General features: G+C 38.2%; 2 protein-coding genes across 3 annotated transcripts; both read right to left on the bottom strand.

The window, feature by feature from the left end:
• Positions 1–5571: 5571 nt before the first annotated feature.
• On the bottom strand, positions 5572–14629 carry LOC131973929 (glucoside xylosyltransferase 1-like). Of its 2 annotated transcripts, XM_059336068.1 has the most exons (8): positions 14259–14629; positions 12850–12942; positions 12015–12198; positions 11563–11694; positions 11201–11452; positions 10433–10556; positions 10088–10260; positions 5572–7359 (listed from the first exon to the last, which is right to left on the bottom strand). In XM_059336068.1, the coding sequence occupies exons 1-8, from the start codon at positions 14474–14476 to the stop codon at positions 7198–7200; spliced, it is 1338 nt and encodes a 445-aa protein (XP_059192051.1). In that variant the 5' UTR covers positions 14477–14629; the 3' UTR covers positions 5572–7197. The 2 variants fall into 2 exon arrangements, with proteins under 2 accessions (XP_059192051.1, XP_059192052.1); XM_059336069.1 differs by lacking the exon at positions 12850–12942 and having other exon boundaries at positions 5573–7359.
• An 859-nt stretch (positions 14630–15488) lies between these two features.
• LOC131973262 (YY1-associated factor 2-like) lies at positions 15489–19181 on the bottom strand. The gene is made up of 4 exons (XM_059335220.1): positions 19048–19181; positions 18607–18732; positions 16573–16725; positions 15489–16454 (listed from the first exon to the last, which is right to left on the bottom strand). The coding sequence occupies exons 1-4, from the start codon at positions 19071–19073 to the stop codon at positions 16214–16216; spliced, it is 546 nt and encodes a 181-aa protein (XP_059191203.1). The 5' UTR covers positions 19074–19181; the 3' UTR covers positions 15489–16213.
• Positions 19182–19935: the final 754 nt, after the last annotated feature.

The raw sequence follows: 19935 nt of genomic DNA, 5'->3' as shown, positions 1-19935 counted from the left end.
GCGTCGACAGCTGTCAGACTCCAGGAAAAACAATTAAAGGTTCCACGCACAGGTCGAGCTGCTCCAATAGTCAGTGAAGCAACCTCTGTGTGTGGGCTCAGGGACGACACAGTCATTAGGAAATGCCAGAGAAGGAGGGATGCATGGGGAAGACAATTAAATGACCTACAGTATATGAGGTTGAGGACTCAAGGGACTGAAAGATGAAGGGGAAAAAACAAGAGTACAGAACAGAGTTTGCTCAGTTCACTATCATTATTTAGCAATTAAAACAAGTGGGTAAAAACAGGAAATGACAGATTAAAGTCACTGCGGTGAGAACACGTCATACAGGCTTCAGGAGGTCCACAAGGACTTCAGTAAACAAACCGATATGATGTGAACCAAAGCTAGCCTCAGGTCTTTGGCATGCCTCCCAAAAGTCAACATTACCACACAAAGACAAAACCATACATTAATTTGCATGCAAACAGACAACACACACATTGTTGGCATTTGGCCGAGTCACAGACAATTTATGGTCACTGATGCTGCTGTCATGCTGGTGCATGAAAGTGGATGCCCGTAATAGTCCGTGCAGTCAATCAGTAACCATGAATCACAGGCTCGGCCCATTAATGCTGCTTGTCAGTGGTGTCTACAGTGCAATCAAGAAAGTGCAGAGTATTGAATCATAGGGCATATTGTTCACTAACAATACTTGGCATGGCATTGATTTCAACCAATAGTCCTTTAGCCCTCAGGCACTGGGATGTGACTCATTGATGAGACACTTTATCAGGGGGAAAAAAAGGTCAGTTGAAGTGATTGATACCCTCTTTTATGAGTGGTAATACGGATGGTATTACTTGTGCATTTTGAATGCTCAATCTCAATGACATTTGCTCCAACTGGGCCATAAAAAGCCAATATAAGAGTGAGACTGAGTAATAACATCCTTATTTTGTGTTTGAATGTTATGCATCTATAAAACATGCCATGCTATCTTGTGTGTGATGGCAGCGGAGGCGAGAGCCCTTGGGGTCAATGTGGAAGCTCTTTGAGCTGTTGTTTATGGTTGTTGAGTGAGAGGAGACGAGCCACCACCCTTGCATAGGCGGGATATGGATTATTTGTTGAAACATTGATCCACACACTGTAGCTGTAAGGTGCGAAGTCATTGATCAAGTTTACCTTTCTAACTTTTGAGGAAACATTCGAATAATTTGCTAGGATGGGATTTGAAATGCATGTTTAGAAAAGTTAATCCAAGAATAACCTTTTAAGATAAGCGCATAGCTGTAATGACGGCATTGTCAGTCTGACAGTCCATCACTTTGGTCCAAACAGAAATATCTCAAGAACTAGTGGATGGATTGTTTTAATAAACATTTATAGACATTCACGGTTCACAGCTTTAGAGTGAAATGGTTCAACAACTGTTGGAAGGATTGTCCTAAAATGTAGAGCAGACATTAATTTCCACCTCAAGATTAATTGTAAAATGTTGTGTGTTCTTTTGACTTTTTATCTAACATCATTATTTAGTCAAAGCTTTAATTTGACCAATACTTTTGTTGTCAAAACTAATGGCTTTTCCAAGGAGCAACATTAGGGGCTGAATATAGAATCCAATGCAGAAGTGCCAAAAACTGAAAAATAAATAAATCCCCACAGACCCCCATGTTAAATGACTTTACAGCAGAAATAACTGTATACTTTATATAACTCACAAATTCAAATTTTATTATGGTTTGAAGTTATGCATAATTAAGGGTGTGGCCTGAGTGACAAGTGGGTGCTGTCACAGGTGGCTGGCTGCTCCGTTGGGCCACCTCAGCCCCACCTTTGCTCCACCTCTTGGCCCATTTATTGATTAGCCAGGAGTTAGGTGGTCAGGTGCTGCCAAGATGGCACTGAGCTTATCAACGGCTCTTCTGAGGGTTCATAGCTGACATCACAGAAACTATGTCCATAGTTTCAATGCTATTAGCAAATATCAAAATGCTTATTATTATGATGGTGATCATAAAATAAGAATCAGCATGTTAACATAGTTATTCATAGTATTTTGCCATGTCTACTGCCACGCCTAGTGTGGCTGTATACCACTAATCTCTTCCCAATAAAGTTTGACTAAAATTAGAAAGAATCTAAATTCACAGTTCAGTCTATCAGTAACTGTAAAATGACAAGATGATATCCATACTTTTCAACTGTCGGCACTGAAGTAATGATTTCATCTCATTTCCATATGCATATTTCTCATCTTGTTCTGCTTACAGTGGCACATTTACTTCTCAGCATGGTACTGAAGGATCCATGCATGGCTAATGCTCAACGGTAAATTACATTAATTGTTTTAACCCCTGACATATCAGCACAAAATACCTGTCTCAGCAGTGCTGGCAAATGTATTATTGATCAAATGTTCACTAGTTAAATGATATCCTTCTGCAGCAGGAAAGGTAGAGCTGAGAGATAGATGCACGAGGGGAAGACGGATTTTCTACCTGGTCCATTCAGCTGTGATAGACTTCTTGCTTTTCTCTCATCCCCGTTCTGGTTTGACACTTTGTTCAGTTTATCAAACTGACAAGATACACGACTCGCTGTCAGGTTCATGTCTTGACTAACTGGATTCTCATCCTCACTCAGGAGTTCTGTCTTGCAAAAAGAGCAGATTGAGGATCCGCCATTCTTTATAAATACACTTGATGAGTAAAACTTCTGTGTTGTCACATCACATATTGAGCAATGTTTCATCTATGGCAGACTCAACAGCCTTTTTATTTAATGGCTTCCTGGCAGCCCTCAAAACACATCAAGTTGTGCTGAATGTATGAAGCCTTCCTTAAACTTTGAAAACACAGTGAATCATCACCCAGCTTCACAGCTCTGATAGGGCCTTTAAGCCTCTTTTAGCTAATTGTTTTGGTTTTAAGGCATGCACAATGAAATTTGGCTAAAAGTTAAAAAATAAATCATTTTTCTCTCACATTTACTTTTTATTACCAAGTACATTTCTGCTTTCTCTTCCCAATCGTCTCCGTCACTTCTGCTTTCCCACACTACCAAATTCTGGCATCACCGTATATGACCAATAATATTTTTGTCTACTTTGCCAATCAATCCTTGAGTGCTGCTCCTCAAATATAATTGCCATCCTGACATTCCATCTTTCCGACTTGCTCAACACTCCCAGATCACCAAAATGAGCTCCAGCATGTTCCACAAGCTTCCACTCTTCCTCTTGGTGGCTTCACTCCACCACCACAAGCCTGTAGACTCCAGCGGATCATGTTCTGTCTTCTACCACGATCAGCTAATTGACAAAGTTCTTCTCTATTGCTTGCATCAATAATATATATACTTAACGACAGTGTATCTGCTATATACATTTTGGAGTAGCGGCCTGCCACTGCAAAGTTATTACCCCAGCTCCTTCAGAACTTTATGAAATGTCATGAAGTCATTATAACACAACTTTTCCATAGACTGTAAAGGACTCCGCTGAGCTGTCCGCTCCATTTAAACAAACAAAAAACAAACGGTTTTCCGCTCTCTCTCCAAGTTGAGGAGAAGCAGCTGGAGCAGTGACAGGATGTCAATCACTCACAAACTCATGAAAACCAAATAAACAATGCGGCCAGTACAGTATTTTCTGCACCATAGTTGGTTAAGAAGTCATTCATTTTCATTCAGGAGTCTGTACAGAGTAAAAACTGTACAGCGTTAAAAGACGAGAAGATACTGAACTTACATTCAGAAGCTTGCAAAAAACACGACTGGTTGTGTAAACAGGCAAGTGTTATCTGAATAAAGTTTAAAGGTTTTTTCTTTCTTCTTCTCCCAAGTGGTTAAAAAAATGCAATTTTTCATTTTTCATCATCATTGTAGAAAACAACATGTATGCATGGTCTGAACACATTCACAGTCTTTTCTGTGACTTTTCCAGACTTTTCTCTGTCCTGGCTCCCAAATGGTGGAACGAGCTCCCTACCGACATCAGGACCTCAGACAGCCTGCACATCTTCCGCCGCAGGCTTAAGACCTTACTCTTCCAACAATACCTCGGTTAAGTCATGGTCACCTAACATATATATTTAAAAAAAATGATCTTCTTCTTCTTTTCTTCTTTAACATATAGCACTCCTGTAGCGATGACAGTTAGCTCTTAAAGTTATGTACTTACTTGATTCCTGTGGTCTATGTCTAGTACCTTTAGGTTGAATGCACGTATTGTAAGTCGCTTTGGACAAAAGCGTCTGCTAAATGACATGTAAGGTAATGTAATATTATGTGTGTATGTAACAGTAAACATTCTAACTTCTAGTATTTGAATGACAAATGGTGAATGCACTGTTTTTGTGAGTGCACATCATTTTAACATCCATTCTCAGATGTCATGCACAACAGATCCTGCCATCCTTATAACTCTAAACGACCTCTGCACACATTTGTTGATGATGCACGCTCCACACTCTCCCCATTGACGTAAAGAGGAAGTTGATGACTTTGCATTGCCTAATATTGCATAATCCTTACTTTGTGACCCTTTTTACTCTGCACTGGGCCATTTGCCTCCGACTGTTTTAATTTATGCCTGGGCTTAAAATCACTATTGAACATTACGAAGGCCAAGTGGTGCAAGCAATAACATGAATAATCCATTGGAAGTTCCTGTTAGACCGAAAGAGAATGAGACCTCAATCACCATTATACTCAGGGGGAGTGAAACCAGGCAGGAGCAGCAGGAGCCTTTCCCCTCAAAACTGAACATGCTTTGCATACTAAAGTTGTAAACATCCGTCATACTAAGGGTTGGACTTGATGGTATTCAATGATATTATTGACCATTTCTCTGCACTATGCTATGCATAATCACTTCATGGAAGAAATAAATTCACCTGTAGGTTTTTTTTGTATCCACACAGCAAACGAACACATGCACTCCATAACCCATTAAAGACACAATTGTGAGAGTAGAAAAAGTACTACGAGCTTCTATTACACTGGTTCTCTATTAAAAATATGAATCACCAGAGCCAACTTAGGAGCCTTTCCTTCAGGCCACATAACTTGGTTATTGCTCATTAGCTCACAATACAATACAACCATTAATTGCCTTATATGCAAGTCCTTCAGAATTACTGATGGGTTCCTACTATTTTTATTTTTCCCACTCACTCCACAATGTGTAATTTCTCAGGAAGAAACCGTATATAGCTCCTTAGAATAGAGACCATTTTAAATTCATCTGCAGATCTATTGCCTATTCCCAGCACGTCTGTCAATCTGCCTGTGAAATGAAGAGCCAGAGGCTACTGACCCAGACACATCAGCTCCTTTTCGGCCATCTAACAACACTTTCTGAAGTCTTCACACTTCCACATTAATTTCTTATTTTAAGCTGGCTGCTGCCTTCTAGGATATGGCTCGTGCTCTGTCTTTTGTGTGGAGTGAGTCGGCAACAGGTACAGTTTATGCAAAGTGGTTATGATGGCTGTTGCAAAAAACTTAATAAGAATACAAAATAAAATGTAAGAATATGAGAACTGAGCATTCCAAATCAAACCTTAAGGAATTTCAGTCAAATAATTTAATTCCTCCAGAATTTGCCTTATCACAATTTTTTAATTGTTATAATTCCTTCATTTCCCCCCTCAATACTCTTAGGGGTTTCATGTGTAATAAAGTACATTTGCAGCCAAAAATAATTATTATTAACTCTTCAAAGGGAAATTCTAAACCATAGCACGTACTTTAGAGCAATCACATTAAAATGCTAAGACTTTTTCCAGTTCATCCATATCGCAAGCATATGTTAGACACTACATAATGCATCAAAGAAACCGTTGGAAATTGTTTTTAATAAAATATCTATTTCTGATTCAATATATACACTTGAATGTTGTTGCTGGCTTTTCAGTAATAGGTTTAAATCACAGATATGAATTTATATGGTTTTACAAATCCACAACTTCTCAAATCAATAGTGCAAATTTTTGCTAAACCTGTTTAAGGAGATTTCATGATGCATGGCTTGATTGAAAACTAACTGCTCAATAAGACTTTGTTCCAGTTATGGAAAAACATGCTCATATTGATAAAGTTACTGAAATAACTTAATGATTTTCAACCAGCTTTGTGTTATCTCGGTGTGTGCAGATGAATGGCCAATAGCAGAAACCCAATGCGCCATCAATGACAACCACTCTGCCCACACTAAGCTAACAGAAAGCTGGTTCAAAATCTGCAAAGAAAGTCTTTAAAGCGGCTGTACTTGATTCTCAGACAATAATGAACATAAATATTGTAGTAAACAACTATGTAAAGATATAATGGAGTAATGGCATTCTGACCAGGAAATGTAGTCACATTCCATCTGTGTTAATTCAAGCTTCTCTGGTCTTTGTTGACAGAAAACAACAACAAATTGTTGTGGTCAGTCTAGCCATGCGTGCCTTTGAGTCCCTTTGTCAAGTATGTCCTGAATTCTGTGTACAGCCACTTTAAATGCTACTACAATGAACAGTAAACAATTATTTGACAAACTCCAATACCACAGTATAACACATTATAGCCTCATGTTAAAGTGAAAAGGTCAATCAAAAGTGCTTCCTGTCACAGATGTTCAACTGTAATAAATACTGATCACATTCTATAAACGTTTTCTTAATGAGCATTTGTTTCGTTCAATGAAAAAATAAGATAATTCCAGTCCAACTAACTAGTACCTGAAAATGATGACAACCCTTTTCCATGATATACTGCAGTGACAAACACACCAATACAAAACCTGTATTCAAGATTATATTAACAACTCTAATAAAATACTAAAAAAAATATGAGGATAATTAGGTACCCTGCTGCATATCTTTTAAGACAATTTTACAAAGTGATTGTAGATACGGAAAGTGTCAGTGCATTTTCCACCGTGGTGAGAAAGCATTTGTGACCTGATTGTGTGTTCATTGGACGGATAACATTGGCTTCACTTTAGAATAAAAAGATAACCTGTTTAGAGAACAGTTTCCCCATCCCTATTCCCACCCCTGATATGCAGTTTGGTAAACAGATGATGGCTCAGTGTTGACCTGAGTCTGTTAGTCATCCAGCTCATTGTCTCCACAGGAGTGTCGTACATCCAAGTCTCTACTTCCACAGACATTAGACACTAATCATAACATCAATGATATCAGAGTGCTGTGCTGATCATCTTCCCTGTGTGACATCTTGTTGAACAGACATGATGCTCTGTTTCAACTTCTTCGTAAACAGGTGACTGGCTCTTCCACAGTAGCCATTTTTGGTGGTCTGTAGCGATGCTTCCAGCGGATGAAGCAGTGAGGACTCCATGTTCGCCCCAAATGGGTACTGATGAAGAGAAAAGTGTGTATTAAAAGTATTATATTGCAATTTTTTTAATACAAATCTAATGTTATTCCAGCTTTGTGCCTCTATACATCCCTATAGATGTCCCTTGATTTTCAGCTCAGCCAGATATTACTCAAGAAAAACTCTTATTGTGTTTTTACACCTGTTGTCTGCTGTGACAGCCGAGATGGAACAATAAGAATTGCATTCAGATCACAAGAATTAAGTGCCACATTTATCACTGTCACTTCAAGACAATAACATTCTGCATTTGATTCAAAACTGTCAATTCAGAGTGTGTTTAGATGATGAATATCTGCTAGCACAACTATACAAGAACGGGCTCAGTTAGGCGGAACAGCATTGGTGAATACTACAGCTGCAGCATTCCAGATAAACTTTATTATTAGATGCTTTTGTGTCACCAAGTGAATGACAAAGATAAAACTTCGAGCTCTTCAGCTAGTTAATATAAATACCCGAGGCTTTTGTCACATACAGTATGTGAAAAAAGATGCAAGCCCTTTTGTTTTTGTATTGAGATAAACCATTCATTTACTGCTTTAGTAAATAAGAAGAAATCACTATTTTACAGCATTTCATCTGACTCCAGTTTGGCCAAGCATTAGGTAACTCAAAGCACACTTTCTTTATTATCTTTCATATACTGCGGCAGGCAATAAAGCACCATTAACAGCCTTCTATCGATTTTTATGTGGATGCTGCTGGTGCGTTGTCCACACAGCCATCATGATGTCTCAAACTAGCATCAGCACTAAAAATTTTACAACTCTTCTGTGGGCTTGGCTGCGTAATGGTACTGCCCTTTATTGCGAGCTCCTCTGTTGGCTGGGAGAGCATGCCTTGGGAGCCGGGCTGACTAAGGAGCTCTTGGTGGGATAGAAATTAGAGTTTCCTTCAGAATTGCATCCTCCAGGCTTTAGGATGCCGTCCTCAAAGGACTGAGTGGGAACAAAGTGGGAGGGGGGCCTGAGGAGCTGGAGCATCAGGAAATACTGATAAAAGCTTCAACAAAATATGGCTTATCACAACAAAAGGATGAAATGCTTTTCAGTTAGATCAAGCTCTTTTCTAATAAACTGTACTACAAAGCCCTGTATCTTACATTTATCAACTTAATACAGAACACGTTTTTTGATTACTAATGACAAACTGCCACACTCCTCCGTCGTCTAAAATCAGGTGGAGTCTGGTATGTGCTGTCTTGGATGCTGTATGTGTGTTTGTGCTGTCGGGGAGACTGATGGAGGCATGAGGCCGAGTGCCCCATAATGAAGCCCGCTCGTTTACTTAATGGCTGAGAACATTGCCCGCACTGATAGTGGCCAGGCTGGGCCCTGTGGCGGTAATGGATGTAGACCAGCTAATGAAGCTTCTCTTTACTCCCCCGATTGCTGCCTGCATGTTGACCGGTGTGCTGAAATCAACAAGAGCAGATCGAAGGCAAGAGCTTTCCAGCTGACTTGCTCGCTCGTCGATGACGGATGTGTAGTTGACTTTTGAGCTATGAAAGCATACATAACGCATAGTAAATCAGACAGATGTCATACTTTCTTTTTCCAAGTTCTGTCTTCATTTTCAAGAGCCAGCAATGCACTGGCAGTGCTCTGTAGGGCGTCGTACCAACTTAAGGATGCTAAAATTTGGGAAAATGTAAGAGTTTACAGAAGGTGTAAAGAGACAGCCAGTCCTCACCAGCTGTTCCAAGTGCTGACGCACAAACCCAAGTAGAGGGCATTAAAGGACATGGGTGGTGATTCTATGTTTTTCTTTTATTGTCAACATATAAACTGGAAAAAAACAAAACAACAACAAATTGCTCCGATTAACAAGTAATGTCTGTGTGTCCCGAATCTGATATAGCTTATCCCTTTGTGCCAAAGACCTCCAAAACTTTTAAAAGCACATCAATGAGCAACACAGTGTCTCTGGCTGAGCATCTAGGGTTGCACCAAACGTCAGTATTTAACTTTTGGAGCCTCTATTAAGGTTTTTTGAATGAAGCTTCAAAAGACTGTGGTCTTATTTGATGACAGATAATGTGAGTTAGTCTTATTAAATCAACTTTCTTTAATAAAACCCAGTCAGTTATGATGCTGTAAGATCTTTCTGTTATAACAGTGTGTGCCTTGTTTTGTTTGAGGCAAACAGTAGAACAAAAAGTTTCATGCAGTACAGCCCTATTGGCCTAAATTTTTGCCTTTTAGTTTCGAACATCTAAAGCCAACATTCAAGTGGTCAGAGCAGGGTGGGGCTAAGTTGTCTATTTGGGAGAGCCAAGACAGGATGACTGAAATGTTTAACAGGCTATTGATTAAGCACTGGTGGAAGGAAGCATCTATGAGTAAAAAGCAATGGCCGGGAGTGCCTATTGATAAAGTAATGACAAGAAAATGTCTCTCCAAATAGTCTGGTCTACCTACATAACGGCCCTCTAAAGAAACAGAGGCACCAGAAAGAAAGTCTATAAAATGATCACTCCTCATTAGTATAAACAAAGCCGTTCAATCATTACTTCCTCTTACATTAAGTTATGCAGTTAGCGGTGTCTGGAAAGCACTTAAAAACTTTTGGAGGAATAAATTCACTCAATTCTATTCAGAAATATTTTACAAGACTGTTAACAAAAAAAGACCCTTGTTTTTTAATCTATTTTACTGTCAGAGCTCAGAGAAACTGTATATTTATAGTTTGAGGCTGTGTTTACCTTTTGGATGGCTTCGTAGACAGCTCGAAATGCAGGCTGCTTGTCATCATGGTAAACTCCCCTGTTACCATGGAGAATGAAGACCCCTTCTTCATCAGCCTGTTGACAGTTGCTGCCATAGATACAGTGGTCTGGACGGTAGTTCCACTGGCAGGGGAACACATATAGGCTTTCTGTAACACAGCAAGAGACATGATTGGGTTGATGAGGATTGTAAATAACTTGGTTTATTCAATAAGAACACGTTACAAAACCTCAAATATTTATTTAGTAAAGCTTTGTCGTCTCTTGGACTAACGGAACATTCATGACTAAAAATAATGCTGCATATGAGGTTGCACAAACCTGGGTTATGGTGAAATATGATATTAAGAAGGTCCTGGTCACCCCAAGTGATATTGAGTTTATACTTCTGGAGAAGGGGCATCAGAATCTCCTCCCACTTCAGTGCAACTGTGGTCATGTCATTCTAGATGGGAAAATACAGCAATCAGGACAGCATTCATATCAGTTTGCATCAGGAAGTCATAAACATGCAATTCTGGAAAATGAAACCCTTTGTCAACACTTCACATCAAATCAAAGAAACTGTCCCTCAGTGGAGTATGCTCACTGTGATGGTTTAGAAAGGAATTACAAGAGTGACCTCAGCTGGTCAATCTTGGTGGTGCATCTACTCCAGGAGCCTCCTTTGGTATTCAGAACTATTTTTCAATGTTAAATTTCACACATCTCTAAAATGTTTTAATGTTAACCTGAATGTAAAGATCTAGATCTTTTAATTATTGGACAATGTGACATATATTGTTTAACTCCATAGATGAGATTACAAATATCTGCCCTTTGACAGTGAGTCAAACATTTCTCATACACATTCCTGTTGACTTTGGAAGTAATAACATTTACATTTTAGATGTTTCACACCTGCTTAGTACTCATTTCCTTAATAGGCCCGCACTTAATCATAGTGTGTATGTTAATGTTACGATGGCCCTCATGATACAATGGCATATTTTACTGGCAACAGCAAATACATGCACACAGTAACATTTGACAGCAGTAAACATGCTGCAAAAATACATTAAAGAAAGGGAAATTCTAAATGCACATTACCTTAAAAGATTTCTCCCTGAGGCGCGTCATGTTCATAAGCATGACCCCTGAGTTGATGCCCGTCATGCCATAGTAGGGATGGCGGGCAAAACGGTTGTACCAGCCGATGCGTGGCTCCTCGTGTTCTGGAGCCATGGCAGCTAAGTGGCTCGAATTGAACTGAGAGAGAAGGGCCCAGATTTGCTCTACTGGCTGCAGGAAAATTATATCTGTGTCGACGTAGAGCAAAGAATCCACCTCTTTTAAGATGAGCTGGAAAACAGACCGCAAAAACAAACAAACAAACAAAAAAACTTGTGAGCACATTTTGCAAGTGGGTCATTTTTACAAGAGATATGCATGAAAGATGACTGTAGACCTACCGGAAGAAAGAGCCTCTGAGAGGCACAAGGCTTAAATAATTTCTTCCACTCCCTTGCATTCTCCTTGGGAAAAGTGATGGGGTAGATGGTGAAGTTAAATTTGGTCTGAACTGTTCTGGGCCATGAGTCCAGCTTTAAGAAAAGATAAACACAACGGAAAAGAAAAAAAAAAGTCAACAATATCCACATGCAAGATTTTAACTGAACTTGTTTTTTGTTTTTTTAATTATGAACTGTGTAAAAAGAAGCCTTTGTTTAAAGCATTCATGCATGCACAATTTGTGCAATGGATGCAATACTGGCTTCTTAATGTGATTGTATACATCACTTGGCATAACACATCAGTAACACAGGTTCAATCGTAACAGGTTTCAAATTGGTTTAAGACACTATGTACAACCAGAAAATTAACTAATTAATTAAATGAAAGTTATGGTGAGGAAAAGACTTACAGCTTCTCTGAAATTGTCATGCAGATCATCCTCAGCAAAGATGTAAAAATGCAGAGGTTTTTTGCTGAAGATTACGGCAGACTTCAACATGGTGAGAGTCTCCTCTAGCCTGGGGCCACAGGCCACCACAGCCAGGTGACTTCTCTCATCTCTATGTTCCCTCACTGCAGAGCCTGACCTCTCCCTAGGAGCCAAGACAAAGTAAAAGGAATCAGTAATTAGTGTTGTTTTTTTATTCGCACAACAGCATGGATACACTTTCAGATGACGGTAAGATCAACATGGTGAAGGCATCAGCAGGCTCAGCTGACTGATACTTGGCCCTGCAGGGTTGGAACTGTCATTAGGTTTAATTAAGGATGTAAAAAAATAATTATTTCTCATGCTTTGTGCTGCAATCAGTTTGAGAAATCGTGAAATCATGTCCCATATTTCAGAGACCAATTTGCCAATTTTAAATTATACATGCATGATATGATAGTGGCATGATTAATGGTGTGTATGTGATTGTCAGTCATGAGATTTCAGATTACAATAGTAGTAGTACTTTTACAGCCAAACAGGCCAGCCTTACAGTACTTATAATCATGAGATGGCTTTAAACTAACAACTCAAAGTGTTTTCACTTGTCAGCATGTCTGATTTATTAGGACTGCTTGTACTTAGGACTTCAAGCTTAAGAGTAGTTTCAAGGTACACGGTGCAATAGGTAAGGACCCAGCCTTTACTCTGAACTGTGGATCTAAGAAGTAGGTGAAAGTTGCAAGTTGAAAGCTGCGGATTATAAAAAAAAACATTGGTATCGATTAATAGAGATGCACAAAATAACTCATACCTAAGAGATGATTCCAATAAGCAGTTCACTCCACAAACATCAGCAGGCAGTCTCCAATATGGCTTCCAGTAAGAAACTGACACTGATTTACACCTAGAATAAAAACATGATCTTATGGATCCTCAATTTTAAATGAATCTCTTGGACATCAGATATGTTTTGGGATTAGATCTGTCCTAAACTGCCTAGTAGTTAGTTGTTTAACAGATGGCTGTCCTTTAAATCCAGCCAAAAACTAATGAGGCACTGAGTAATGAGGAATTAACAGTTAGTAAATGTCATCACACTGTTAAAATAATCGTCTTCGTCATTTTTTGTCAAAATTGTTGTTGTTTTTTGCCTAAATCATCTCCTCATGACGCCGGCCACCTATGGTAAAATCGCCTACATCCTCAGTTGATCAGATCATGTGATTTCACCCCTATAAGATAATGGCCTATGTCAAGTGTGTGACTTAAGCAATTTTTTTGTGACTAAAGCAAGATATGGTAACACTTTATTTTGAAGGTGTCTACATAAGAGTGACATGAGCGTGTCATAAACATGACATGGGATGTGTCATGAACATTAATGACACTTTGAAGTAACATTAATGCTCATGATACTTGTCATGTAATGTCTCTGACAGGTTTGTGTGACTCTTATATATAGACACCTTCAAAATAAAGTGTTACCACATCTTGCTTAAGTCACAAAGGCATTTTCAAAAAATTGCCTAAGTCATTTATTTTTCTTAAGTTACATAATTTACACACAGTGTTATTACTATGCCAATAGCCATCCTTTCTTACATCCTTTTTGAGTGAAAGTATCAATAAATGTCGTATGTTACACTTTTGGTGAAGTTTTTTTTTGTTTCCTGCAAAACTTGAAAAAATGAGTTAGGCGATTATTTCAACAGGGTGACGGTGTGTTTTGGGATTAGATCTGTCTTAAACTGCCTAGTGGTTAGTTGTTTAACAGATGGACGTCCTTTAAATCCAGACAAAAGCTAATGAGGCACTGAGTAATGAGGAATTAACAGTTAGTAAATGAGCAAGCAATAACGTTAATTGCTAATCAATTATCTAGCTAACAAGTGGTAGCTTTTAGATTTATGCACGCAATGTTACAGACTGCCCACTACTTTTTTTTCCAATTTGTCCACCAAAGGTTAAGCCGGGTAACCAGGTAACCAGGTTTAACGGCTTAACGTTCGGTGTCCCAAAGTCAGCTATAGCAAACAATGTTTCAACGGCATCATTCTGTTCCGTTATTAAGGTTCAATGTAACGTAACCACCACGCTAACTTCATACAAACTGTAAATGTAAGCAAAGCTAACCATTAGCTAAGTTACTAATGTGCTCAGTAATAAAATATAATGAGAACTAACGCTTTGTGACACAGATTAGCTAGCCAGCTAAGCTACCTGTCAAGCCCTTCTTCGCGGTCTCGAAGGCCTGCCAGTCCTGGCCTTTTCCTGAGAAGAAGCCCGGAATCATGACTGCGCCTGTCGGGTATCCCCTGCTCTTTCAAGTCCCAGTCGTCTCCGTCCTCCAAGGTGGAGGCTAGTTGGTTGAACACATACAGCAGTGAGAAGAAGGTAAAGACCATGCACAGGAGAAATGCTTGAAGATAGCATCGCATTTTGCGTTTCGAGTTTTATGCGCTAACGGAACATTTTTGTTGATCCTTGCTACCATCTGATGTACTACCAGCTAACTGATGTTATAAATCAAGTCAGATCAGAAGCTAAGCCGAAGTGCACAGTTGGTGTTTACAGTTTTTTTTGCCCCACCCACATCTGTTACACGTGTATTTTGTTTGAACAACCATCTGTCAGTAAAGTTACAGTGAGTGTACAGTAGAGAGCCAGGTAACTACCAGACTCAAAGCTCAGTGCATAAGAACATAATATATAAAAGTGTCTGGCAGAATAGCAATACAGGGTCAGACGTGCGATGATCAGAAAATGAAATGAAAACCATAACTCAAATCCCATCTTCTTTTCGCTGGGTAAAAGTACAGTAGTAGTATCAGCATGCTATTTCTCTGGAGTATAATTTCTGACAAGTAAACACCTATTTAATGGTGTAGCTGCTGCATTGTTTCACATATAACAATGCATATTTTAAGTGATAACATAATTTGTATGTAATATCTTAATATGCACGATACCTGGCTGTCAAATACATGTAGTGGAGTACAAAATTTCCCTCTGAAATGCAGTGAGGTAGAAGCATAAAATAGCAGATGGAAATACTCAAGTACACCAAGGTAGTTATTTATGTAGGAGAATGTAATTAGCTACTTATATCATTGGTTTTGGAGCCATCCTTATCAGATGCAAAGACAACAAATTTAAGGACCATAGAGATTGGTAATAATAATGAACATATACCGTATGGTGAAGAATGTGCAACTCTCTGATTGACCTGAACTGAAGTTAAATACTAAATCTATCTTTTATGTCTTGCCTTTATGGTACTTATTGGTCATGATGTCAAAAAGGTTGTGAACAAAAACAGGAATCAATTACCAGTGGAGCTGCTAAAGACAACCATTAAGGAAAAACATTTTGCTCTAGTAAAGCAACTTTTAAAAAACCCATGTGTCTTACCAACAAAAAATTAAAAACAAAACAAAAAACATACCCAAGTATCTACAACTTATTTTATTTAACATTATTTTACAATATAAACCATTCTATAGATTAAATCATGCTTAACTCTACCAAGTGAAGGAGAAGCATACTTAGAATAATTATTCAATATTTGTACTCAAATGTTAGACAGTAAAAAAAAAAAAAATTGCATCCAATGGCATAAAATGACAGCTGGACAAGGCCAGTAACCAACAGTGTTATGATTTAATGTTAATGGCAAAGTGGAAATAATGCTAAAAAATGTTATCATGAACATCTGATGCCATCAAGTGCAAAAAACAACAACAAAATTCAAGGATAAACTACAAGTCTGAGATGACTTCATCATATTTTCTTTCATAATGCATCATTTATTCTGTGCAGCAACGACCAGCTCAGTGTGATGCTGTCGTAACACTGAGGTGTTTAAACACAAGTAACCACAACACGTGGCACAGTTCCACTGACATCCAGGATTTAATGCTACGGTTCCTTTTTTCAGCTCGTCATTATAGATCTTGCTGCAACAGTTCTTTGAGTTGAGCACACGGCGTACGTCCTGACTCCTGAATTCTTTACCATCACGGGAAGGCCGTTAACAATACAGCCCCAACGGAAGTAAATGCTATCATATTGGCATGTATAGTATTATTTAAAAAAACAAAACGTGCATGTTGAAGTTTAATCTCTGGTTGAGGCTGTTGAGAGTGCAGAAGAATGGGTTGTGCTGAATGTGAAGGTTAGTGAGTCTCTCCATTGACTGGCGAGCCTTCCCCGCGAGGCGAAGAGCATCTGGACACCCCTCGTTCAGTGTTATCAGAGCTTGAGCCACTTTGACTGTGTTGGTCTGCTGAGGCAGCACTTGTTGAAGTTGACGTGGGTTTGGCTTTCTCCTTAAAGTCTGTGATTATTACAGTCAAGTCCCCAACTGTGACCTCTAGATGCTGGGCGCTGCTCCGGTCTATGTTTTTTAGCCTGGGTCTGGTGAGGTGGCAAACAAACAGAAAACTAGCTTGAAGATCAAAAACAAACAACAAGATCAAGAACCACAGAATATGATGAGTCATTCTGCTTTTTCCTTTTGAAAACATTATCTTACCTCATCTTTTTATGGCTTTTCTTTTTAAGTGTTAAATCTTTATCACTCTTGTCTTTTTCTGACTTTTCTTTCTTCTCCTTTTTTGGGAGTGTTGGTGGTGCAAACTGCTGATTCGCTTGCTGTGTAACCAGCTGGGAAACAGGCCGCGGTTTTCTGAAAGAGATTTAAAAAAAGAAAAGAAAAGTAAATGGCCTCATAGGTACATTTATATCACTGAACCTGTCAACAGGGTGAGCTTGTGGTTTGCATTGCTGAAGTTTTAACTACTCGATAAGACCAGAAGCAGCAGGGTTTACAACAACTATTTAAAAAGGACATTTCTGTCTGAATCTTAACTCTCTAAATGTTCTAAAATGTTTGTAAAAGATATTTTTCAGAGTTGTTCAAGACAATCTAAAAAACAAACCCCTATGTTTATTGAAACAGCTTTTGCTTACTGCAATCACTCCTCCTGGCCATGAACTGTCCCTTCATAATGTAATTTTAGTGTAAATTGTGGGAGACAAAATCCACAGCCCCTTTTCTGTATCATAATACATTATAAAGTTAATCCGAAGTTAATATAGAAGTATATTTATATAGAAGCCTGAGTTTGTAAAATCAGGTGGGATATCTTCAAAAAGTTATAGTCTTAATCGATTAGTGGACATAAACTGGCATCTATTTGGATAATGAAATAATCTTTTTTTTTTTTTTAAAGCAAAATAGCCAAACATTTGCTGGTTTCATCGTTCTTAAATGTGATATTTTCATACTTTTCTTTGTCATTTGGATTTTTAGAGAGTTGGTTGTGGAACTTATACAATTTAAAGATGTTTTTAAACTCATTTTCATACTCATTAATCGAGATAAAAATTTGGCATTGAAAATGAAGAATAATCCCTACTTCTAAATATATAAATATATAACATTCCTTTGTTCCTCAGTGCTGTGTTTCCTGAATGAACTTATGTGAAAATGTAGCAATATAAAGAGGGGATTTCATACTAAAAAGGACAATAACTTTGAAAGAAAGACATTTGATTTGATCAGCTCAGACTACTGAAGCCTCGTATTAACTAATAACATATTTCTGCACATTACAATTTTTCCCATCTCAGAGTTTAAGGAAGGAAACTCTTCATTGTCAGCATGAACAGGAGGAAATATTACAGCAAGCAAACTAATTCCCATGTTTATATTGGCATCTGACTACAGTTAAAATAACAAACACTGAGCTTCATGGCCATATCGTCATCCTGTTAAAATAATAACTTAACTATTTTTTTCAAATTTTGCAGGAAACACAAAAAACTTCACCAAAAATGTAACATATGACATTTATTGATAATTTCACTCAAAACGGATGTATCAAAGGATGTCTATTGGCATAGTAATAACACTGTGTGTAAATTATGTAACTTAAGATAAATAAATGACTTAGGCAATTTTTTGAACATGCCTTGTTGACTTAAGCAAGATATGCTAACACTTTATTTTGAAGGTGTCTACATTGGAATCACACAAGCCTATCAGAAACATGACATGACAAGTATCATGAGCATTAATGTTACTTCAAAGTGTCATTAATGTTCATGACACATCTCATGTCATGTTTATGACACGCTCATGTCACTCTTATGTAGACACCTTCAAAATAAAGTGTTACCATATCTTGCTTTAGTCACACAGGCATGTTAAAAAATTGCCTAGGTCACATTTTATTTTGACTTAGGCATAATAAATCCGCTTAAGTCACACACTTGACATAGGCCATTATCTTAATTATCTTAAAGGGGTAAAATCACATGATCTGATCAACTGAGGATGTAGGCGATTTTACAATAGGTGGCCGGCGTCACGAGGAGATGATTTAGGCAAAAAAAACTATTTTGACAAAAAGTGACTTAGGCGATTATTTTAACAGTGTGACGATATTATGTATCGTAGAGCTAGATAGGTGTACCTAATAACCCTTTACCAGAGTGTACTTTTTCTTTAAAACATAATGCAATCAAAAATAGTTGTGCAGTAAAGAGCTATAGTTGTTCTTACCGAGTGGACGTCCCCTTCCTGACATCACACATCATGCACTTGAACGCCTCAGCGGTGTTCCTGAACGTGCAGACGCTACAGTCCCAGTAACCATCGTCGGCGGAGGGCTTCGATTGCCGCTTTGGCCTTCAGACAAAAACAAAACAAAAACACTGTGATAACGCCACATTTTCAATGAGCGCAATGATTTAAAAGAACCCCTGTTTGGTAGAGATTACCAGAACAGGAAAGACACGGCAATAAAAGTTCTTTTCTGCTCGGAAGTCAGTCATTGAAGGAGAAGGTAGCTCTCAGTTCACACAGGCAGTTGCCCCATATTAAACAAGCAGCCAGCGAGCCGCCATGAACACTTCAGTAAAACAGCTCCATCCATTGACCGAGCTTTCTGTTCTCAAACGGCCCGATAAAGTCTCCATTCAGAGATACAGGCGACAATTTTACCTTGTGGGGCTCTTCTTGTCTCCCATTTCATGAAACTTCGACTCAGTGGAGTTAAAAAGGATCTATGTTACAGGTGAAAAAACGCATTTAGCTGCTACTCAGCTGTCGTGGAAACTCCTGTCGAAGGACGGTCACGTGACGCGGGTTTATCCAATCGCCTTTAATGTAATCACAACAGAGACAGCAATAAATGTGACACAACATTGATGAAAGGCGCTTTGTACATTTTTACAGCATGAGAGGAAGGTGTACGTAGGCTTTTATGGCGTGTGGGGGAAGGCAAATGTACACTAATAGCCGCAATAAATGCAATGCAGACATATTAATAGGAATATGTGGGCTGTTGATACATTTTTACTCAAGCATTGCTATTTTAAAGGTGGTTGTGGTGGATGTACTTTACCTATGTATTTTAAATTATACATAATGGTATATATATATTTATAATTTAGATTGTTGTGATATAATGATTCTATACAGGGGAACTAAACTGTCATAGCAGTAAAAGCAAGTACAATCAAAGAAGCATAGTATAGATGGCCTAAGTGAGCACCAACGATGTGCAGCTCACAAAACAAAACAAACAAAATAAAAAACAACAAAACAAAATACTGTATGCACCATAAAGAAAGCAAAACAATGAAATGTATCGAGAGATGTATCGAAAATTATTCCAATCAATGTAAGGACATAATGAAGTTAATGGCATTGTTGTATCTTCATTTACACCTCTATTTTTCTACATTTCAGAAGCAATGATTGCAAATATATATACATATATATATATATATATATATATATATATATATATATATATATATATATATATATATATATATATATATCCTGCCACATGCCATCACACTGTATAATAACAAATAATAGTCT

Source organism: Centropristis striata, chromosome 6, assembly GCF_030273125.1.
Source record: "Centropristis striata isolate RG_2023a ecotype Rhode Island chromosome 6, C.striata_1.0, whole genome shotgun sequence".
Taxonomy (NCBI): domain Eukaryota; kingdom Metazoa; phylum Chordata; class Actinopteri; order Perciformes; family Serranidae; genus Centropristis; species Centropristis striata.
Note: the sequence above shows the minus strand (reverse complement) of the source record. Positions and strands in the feature narration are given on the sequence as shown.